This window comes from Talpa europaea (assembly GCF_964194135.1).
Source record: "Talpa europaea genome assembly, chromosome: 4".
NCBI classification, from domain to species: domain Eukaryota; kingdom Metazoa; phylum Chordata; class Mammalia; order Eulipotyphla; family Talpidae; genus Talpa; species Talpa europaea.
Genome location: NC_140070.1, coordinates 52,637,683 through 52,646,175, shown reverse-complemented (window position 1 = coordinate 52,646,175; position 8,493 = coordinate 52,637,683). Strand labels below are relative to the sequence as shown.

The following is an 8,493-nucleotide window of genomic DNA, read 5'->3' as shown; positions in this document are numbered from 1 at the left end:
CCGTTATCTCAAATATTGCCAAACCATTATAACTCATTCCTTTGTAGGGGAGGAAAATCAAGACATTTATTTCCATCTTCAAACATCCTTTTCATAAGTATAGAAGCACAGGAGATACAGAAAGATAAAAGGAAGAAAGGATATAAACAAAGAAAAACTGAAATGATTATTTACTAAGAATTGCAAAGGCTCATTTTCTTAGTACACCACAAAGTTCCAATCTCTGTTCCTAAGACTGCGTAATTTTCAGGGACATGATGGTGGAGGGCTCCTTTTTAGTTTATCAAAATAAACCTGAGTGTTCCTTTTCTAAGTTCTCAGTGAAAATGGAGACTTTATTCATCTTTATAAAAGGAAAGAGGAAGGAAGGGAAAGGAGGGAAGAAAGGATGGAAGGAAGGAAGGGTTTACCAGCAGAGCGCTCTCCTGTCCTTTGGACTGTTCTGTAATTGGTTGGTCCGGTCTCTTTCAACAGATGTTCATGTTCGGAACAACAGAGAGATTGTCAGCTGAGACTCCGGCTGTCTGTCTGGTAGAGAGAACAACTTACAACAACAAACACACGCTGGACTTGGGTGAGTTACCTCCCCTACAACCTGCAGGCCTGTTGGAGTTATTTAGTTCTTCAAACAGTCCCGTTTCTATAATCTCTTCCTGCCACGCTATGGGGACAGCTCCTGTTGCGAACCTTTCGAAGAACTTCTTATCTTTGTCATCAAATTCGACCCCCTGAACCTCAGAGAAGTCTTCAATTTCATCGATGTCTTTAGCATAAACCACTGAAGGATTAGGCACAAACGGGGGTTCAATTAAGCCAGCTTCCAGGCGAGGAAAGTGAATGGTTTTGAAGAAAGGATGTTTCCTGGGATCATCAGACTTTTCTCTGTGAAGAAAGGAGATTGTCAGCCTGAGCCACAGTAACCAACCAAAATAGGAAATGTTTGAACTATAAGTAGCATGTAGCATTCTCTCCTACATTGTGTTTCATCTTAATTGCAAAGACAATGTGTTGACTTAAAGAATAATTTTGAAAAACAGCAACTTAAAAAACATACCCAAACTCTACCATTAACAGACAGTGGCATTTTCACTGTTTATAGACAACCTTCTCATGTAACTGTAATTTTTACTGAGTTAGGTAGTTGACATGACTTTTATTCTCGGTGTTTCATCAAAACACCAGGAAAATTCAGTGAGGCCAGAACCTACTTGCCTGTGACTTCCAGTCACTACCTCTTGCTCTGACTTCTGGTCACATAGAATAAGGTAGGCATATTTTAGGATTTCTAAGGGTTCTCATCTACCTGCCACAATAATCTTTAAAGACTTAAAAAAAAAATTCATTAGTAATTTTCAGTCGCACTAATGAGTATAATACATTCAGTGCTCAATGTTATTTGTTATCAACCCTTCCTTCCTATGCTAGAAATTATTTCAATATTTACCTTACAATTAGGGGGAAACTGTATGTTCCCAATTGTGTGACTTCTTGTATTAATTACCTATTGCTATGAACAAACAGCTCCAACATTTATCGGCTTAAAACAACATTTGTTCTCTCACAGTTTCTGTGGGTCAAGAAAATAGACATAGCTTAATTGGATGCTCCTTCTGGCTTAAGGTCTTGCTTAAGATGTTGCAGTAGAGATGTTGGTGAGGGTTGTGGTCTCATCTGAAGTTTGAGTGGGATTGTAGGAGGGCTGGAAATCTGCTTGAGAGTTCACTCATGCGGTTATTGGCAGGTCATAGCCTCTCACAATGCACTTGCCATATAAAATTATAGCTGGCTCCCCCAAGGCAAATGATGTGCGTGGGGGTGGGGGTGGCATGGGGGGGAGACATCTAGTTACAAAAGGCACATTCTTTTTTTTTTTTTAGAGATTTATTTATTTATGCATACAAGACTTGGGGTGTAGGCCAGAGGTACAGGGGGCTGGTAAGAAGATTCACCAGAGACAGAATGGGGAGCAGACTAGACAGATTGACTGAAATACACTGCTGAGGGGAGCAGCGGGCAAGTCGGGAGAGGTCTGCTGTGCCATGTGGGTCACCTCCCTGGCTGGGGATCAAACTTGTGTTGCAGTGGCTGCCCATAGTGGAAGTGACATTTCATCACTTACTTTCTATTGGTTAAAAGCAAGTCAGTAAGTCCAGCCCACACTTAAGGAAAGGGATTACATGGAAGCCTGGAGGTGGGGATCTTTGGGAACCACTTCTTTATTCTTTGTATTTCCAGGTTTAAAAAAATAAAGAGGGGGCTATTTTGTCACATCAAATTCAAGTGATTTTTTCCTTTTTCTTTTATGTAAATAACTACAGCGGTCTGAATAAGAAATGTCTTCTTTTTGGAAGAAGTCTATTTCTGCCATAAATCCATCTCAATAAAAATGAATCACATTCTTGATATTTCTTTTTTCTATTCTTGTAATCAAAAAGGTTCTAAGAAAAGGATTGAAGATATTCTCTCATACATCCCCTTCAGAGACTTCCCTTATGTCAGGTGATGACAGTGGCTGACTCCACCCAGTAAGATGATTAGAGACAAAAATGCAGTATATTAACAATAATGAGAATAACTTACGGTTATTCAGAATCTTCTCTCAGCCTAACACTTTAAGTTCTTCATTTATGTGACCATATTCAACTATCACAACAACCTTGTTTTAACTGCATCTTGAACCACATGTTTATAAATAGCTATGCATCTGAGAAAGCCAGAAAATACAGCTATATTTTTCAAAGGAAAAAATCATAATCAAATATAACTATATTAAATAGAAACTCAGTTGGAGGCCTGTGTGATCCAGCCATTCCCTAGATTGTTCTGATTCAGTTCTACCCCTTCCAGAATTCCTGGATTTTTCCTATTAGGACCCAACTAAAAGACAGATATGAAGAGGGACATCATGAGATACTACATGTGTCTCTTCTCTTCCAAAAGCCACCAAGCCTCCAACAGGTGACAAAAGGAAAAGGTAGGTCTGCCATCCACTAGAACTTACTGACCAATGTCTCCATGCCTTCCATCCTGTAGAGTGCAAGCCTTGGGGAGGGTTCCTTCAAAGTTGAAGCTTTGAGGATGGATTTTTAAAACAAGTTAGGCTTATTGAGGCATAACAACTTACATGGCAACATTCACTATTTAAAGGTATCAGAGGGATTTTCTTGGGGTTGGGGGAAGGAGGAAGAATCAGAGGTATTTGTAAATGTGGTAGAACAAAGATTGAGTTACCATTCCATCCAAGTAGATCAAGAATGAATGTCAGACCTGTGTCTCCAAGAGAACAAAAGAGTTGGACTGGGCCCAGGTGCCAGTGCTACCTTGATGCTGCTGCTGGCAAGCATGAACACCCTGTCCCAGAGGTCAGGAGGACACCTTAAAGTGACTCTGTGCAGCTTTAACAAACAGAGAGCACCTGGGGACTCTGTTAGACCAGGAAACTTGCCAGGCCAGTCTTCACATCAGGATGAACAGTTTCCAAGTTAACATCTCAAGCAGCCAGGCCTGGATGGCCTCGCCTTGTCCATCAGGAGGGCTGACCACAGCCCTTTTGCAACTAGTTACTAATAGCAAGGGAACCGTGGTCTATTGTAAAACCGTCTTTGTGTTCCTTAACATCCCCAACTAGATGCTCCTTATGCCGTTTCCCAATAAATGTTGGCGTTGCTGAGCTAACCTCAAAAGGCTAGGCTTTCCAACCACGATTCCTTCTATTCTTATTTCTTTTTTTTTTTAAAGATTAATTTATTTATGCATACAAGAACTGAGGTACAGGCCAGAGGTGCAGAGGGTGAGAGGATTCACCAGAGACAAAGTGGGGAAAGAACAGGCAGACTGAATGAAATACACTGCTGAGGGGAGCAGCAGGTGAGTCAGGAGAGGTCTGTGGGTTGTGCCATGTGGGTTGCTCCCTGGCCGGGGATCGAACTCATGCTGCATGGCTGCAAATAGCTTTATAGGTTGTGTCTTAACCCCTTGCACCACAGGGAGGCCCCTATTCTTATTTCTGGGCCATCCAGAGCTGATCACTTTGATCTTCTGCATTAGTGACTACAGTTCCATAAATAAAAATAGCATGAAACTTATTTTGCTCCTGAATCTTTCCCCAGCAGGGCTCATTTGCCCATTACCACCCAGTGCACTTAGGACAAATAGGAGAGGTGATTGCTTAATTAAGCATCTTTGGCCAAACTAGCAGCAGCAGGAAGACTCCTGCTTGCAGGAGCAGGATATTTGTCAGTGCATGAACAGAGGCTCTTGTGTTAAAACACACACTGAAGTACAATGATTTTCTTATAATAGTGAAGAAAAGGTACTACCTGCCCATACACGAGATGACATGTGGGGTTTGGTCTGCCTGGAACAGTGGGTCTTGGCCTGAAATTGGGTGTTGGCGAAGCACATCAGTCAGAAACTTGTGATTATTTGTTCTCATTCTGCTGCATTGACTAATCAGAATAAAACTTGCAACATACCCAAGAGGTCTTTATCTTTCATTTTATCGGAAACACCACAGTTGACTACCTGGAGCTCCCGTGAGATGCTCTGGAAAGCTTTTGACTTCTCTGCAAAATTAGCTCACAGACCCAGGAGGGCAAAGAGAAAATCCTCTGCAGGGATGTGTAAAAGAAGAAAGAGTTTTAATTTATTTCAAATGCTTGTGAAAACAGCTGGAGGGGCGGGGACCTGGCCTTTCGGCGGTAGGACACACGGGGCCATGGTGCAGCTCTGGAGGACACCCGCTATATTAATCAAACGTTATTGTATATGAATGAATTTTTTAAAAACACAGAGAGTTGGAATGAAAATGTTGGAAGGTTTTCTATTTCATGGAACAGCTGGTTTTTATATGCCTTTTCGCTAATGTTGTAAACAATTTTATTCAAAACAGTCATCACAACAGATGCCTTATAAAAAGGTTTTGCTTGATGGATTAGCTTCAAGCAAAGATCCAGGGCTTGAAGATGGCTTTTCCTGAAGAAGTTTGTCAATATTTAACTTTTTTTCTTTAAGATTTATTTAGTTATGCATTTAAGAGCTGGGGTGCAGGCCAGAGGTGCAGGGGGCAAGAGGATTCACCAGAGACAGAGTGGGGATCAGAACAGGCAGATTGACTGAAATACACTGCTGAGGGGAGCATTGGGAGAGCCAGGAGAGTTCTGCTGTGTCAGGTGGGTAGCTCCCTGGCTGGGGATCCAACTTGTGCTTCAGTGGCTGCCGATAGCTCCATAGTGCTGAGACCCCCTGTAACATCAGGGAGGTCCCCAATATTTAATTTTATATACCTAAAGTGTACTTATAAACAACTGAGCAAGCACACCATGTGGATGACATTCCCTTTTGGGAACTGTCCAGAGAGACAGTTCACTTCTCCCACTCTCGGCCACTGTTGCTGTGCCCTCTTATACCCCCTGCCCTCGACAGCCTGGATGGCAGAGATGGTCTGTGGTCACTGTATCCAGTTCTCTCCTTCCTGGGTACACCATTGGCCAGCACCCTGCGTGCGGGGCGGGGCCTGAGTGTGTATGAAGTCATGTGTGAAGTGGGTCGCTTCTGAAAAACTTAGGTTCTCTGAGCTTTCTCTTACCATGGCAGCTGGAAGGCACTGGCGCCAATGAAGCTGTACCACGGAAGCAGCCTAAGTGTCTGAATCTGTGCTCAGAGGAAGATACCCTGCAGAGTAGGTGATCCCACACTGGACTTAGTATGAATGAGAAATAATTCCTTAGCTTTGAGTCATGGACACTTTGGGGTTTGTTTGTGTAAGGGAGCAAAAATCTAGCACCCCGAAAGAAGGTCTTCTATGGAAGAAGGTTTGTTTCATAGAAAGGACTTTTTGAAGGAGACATTTACTTATGCAAGGGAAAATCTCTCTCTGTAAAGGCTCCTCCCTCACTGTTTTGGGAAGACCTGATCTCCTTCACTCTTTTCGCTGGAGAAGGCAGAACTTAAATCTGCTTAGTAGTTTTACCTTTGCTCACTCTGTCTTCTCTGGTAACCTCCCATAACTAACTTTTCCCCTCCCCTCAAGACCTTTGTCTTAGCTGAGGTTATTTAAGAAGGTGTCTGAAGCCATATAGGTGGGTTACTTGGCCTTCCTGGGTCTCTCCCATGTATAGAGGAAGTGCACATGTTGTTATGAAACTTCTTTTTGGCATTTTCTCTTATCAGTCTTTCTGATGCGCATGTGATGATTTGCCAGCTTTGAAGAACCCAGAGAGGTATGGGATGATTTTCTTTATATCCTTTCAATTGTTACCATAACATTCTATTCTGAACATATTAATACAGCAATGTTGGAATCTACACAGAAAAATCAGTTTCACATTTTAATTCACATAAATGTAGAGTACCCTATACTTTCCAATACTCATTACATAGTTTGGTTATCTGCCAAGCTTTGAAAGTTACTACCAGTGCATTTTTTGGTTCCTTTAAAAAGTCAGGTCAGAAATGAAAAGCTCCATGCTCAAATATTTTGAGCTAAGACAGCCTGTTCTAGAGCCTCCACTGTGACCGCCTGGAAGAGTTAGTGACTTAGCTGTCTTAGTTCTGGTGTGACATTAAAAATCAGTTATACTACTCTATGGTTCTAACTTCTATATGTGTAGATGTTTTTAGATTTTGAAGATTTTATCCAAGTAATTTAAGACATTCAAGCCATAGCTTAGTGAAATTATATGATATTCCCCTTAGAACATTAATAATAATTGCTCTCACCTATTGAATGATTCCTAACATATATTACATATAAATTTACAAATTGTATCTAAACCCCAAAATATCCCTCTGTATTAGTTAGTATTTCCCAGAGAAACAGAACCTACCGAATATTGAAGGGGTCCAGAGAGCACAACGTGGACCCCATGGATTTAAATTCATTTTGTGCTGATGACATTTGAGAGTCCAAGATGTAAATTTTGACCTCCCTTTATGTGCTTAAAATCAGAGCTTCCCAAAAGAACTCCATAGATGAATCATCTCCCAGGAAGGTTCAGTTTTAGAAACAGGGACGATGGCCTCTTACCACCAGGGACAGAAATTAGCACTGCCACATCTAAATAGAGTTGTTACAAAGCTATCACATCTCCTATCTGTTCTCCCAAGGATCCATTTATCTTGCCTAAAAGTAATTTATTTCCGCATAGGCGTCCTTCCTCCCCACCATACCTAAGAAGTCATTTGTTATCCTGTAAGTGTGCTTTTCTTCCCCACCTCCTCCTTTATTATGATAGTATAGAAGCCTCCAGTTCTAACCATCTCCTAGTCACAGTTTTCTGTGACCTCCTATGCATGGGAACAAATAAAAATCTATCTTTTCTCTTGCTAATCTCTTTTTTGCTTTAACCTGCAGCTTTCATTCCCAAACCTAAGAGAGTAGAGGAAAGGTTTTTCTTCTCTGACAGCACGTGTGTGTGTGTGTGTGTGTGTGTGTGTGTGTATGTATACATATATGGAGAGACACAGACACACAAACACAGAAATAGAGAGAGAGGTTTACATATTTTAAGGAATTGGCTCAAGCCATTGTAGTGGTATGGCAAGTCCAAATTCCACAAGGTAGGCTGTTAGGCTGGAGACAGAAGAGTTGCAGTTTAAGTTCAGAGGGGGTCTACTGGCAGAAGTCCCTCTTCTTCCTGAGAGGTCAGTCTTTTTCTATTGACACCTTCAACTGATTGGATAAGGCCCACCCACATATGACTGTAATCTGCTTTACTCAGAGCCTATGGATTTATATGTTCTTCACCTCAGAAAAACCTGCACAGAAATATCTAACATAAAGTTTGATGATATATGTGAGTACTGTGGCCTAGTCAGGTTAATACATAAACGATCATACATAGAAGCCCATTTTAGATATAAGGATACTGAGACTCAGTAATTCAATTGCTTGAGGTAAAATGACTAGTATATAGCAGAGCTGGAATGTGTCTATGTTTGTGGCTCTAAAACTTTTGGTTTTCTCCCTAAGTAACACAGTGTCCCACTGCTAAGGGTCATTTCACAGGTTAACTTTGCTTTTTTTTTTCCCTTCTAAAATATCTTTATCTTACTATTTCATTGCAAGCAATAAAACATGAAGGTTCTCAAAACTAATTTCTACTCTATATATAGTTGGCAAAATCATCTGCACTCACTAGATATCTGTTGACTGGTGATATTTTATGAAGATGTTTAAAAGGAGAAGAATTTTCTAGCTCTGGGACTATCAGTATTGATAACTTTTTAAAAATAATTTATTCACATGGTTCAAAATTCAAAAGATAATCAGGTTATATAATGAAATCCTCATTTGCATCCCTGTCACCAGCCTATAATTTCCTTTCATAGCGGCAACAATCATATACATTCCTTATTTATTTTCCTTGAAATAGTCTACACCAGTATTTGAATCATGTATTCTCTTTCTTCTTTTAATGTATATTGTTTTGTACTTTGCTTTTTCAGTTTGAAATATATCTTATAAATTGTATCACGTATTCATAAGGTTTG

General features: G+C 40.7%; 1 protein-coding gene across 1 annotated transcript in view; it reads right to left on the bottom strand.

The window, feature by feature from the left end:
• Positions 1 to 545: 545 nt before the first annotated feature.
• Positions 546 to 8,493, bottom strand: part of GRK7 (G protein-coupled receptor kinase 7) — a gene marked incomplete at both ends in the record, with an annotated part of 33,109 nt that continues 25,161 nt past the window's right edge. The window contains one exon of the mRNA XM_084231390.1: positions 546 to 882. Within this exon, the coding sequence (XP_084087516.1) occupies positions 546 to 882 (337 nt within the window). The remainder of the gene's footprint in view (positions 883 to 8,493) is intronic.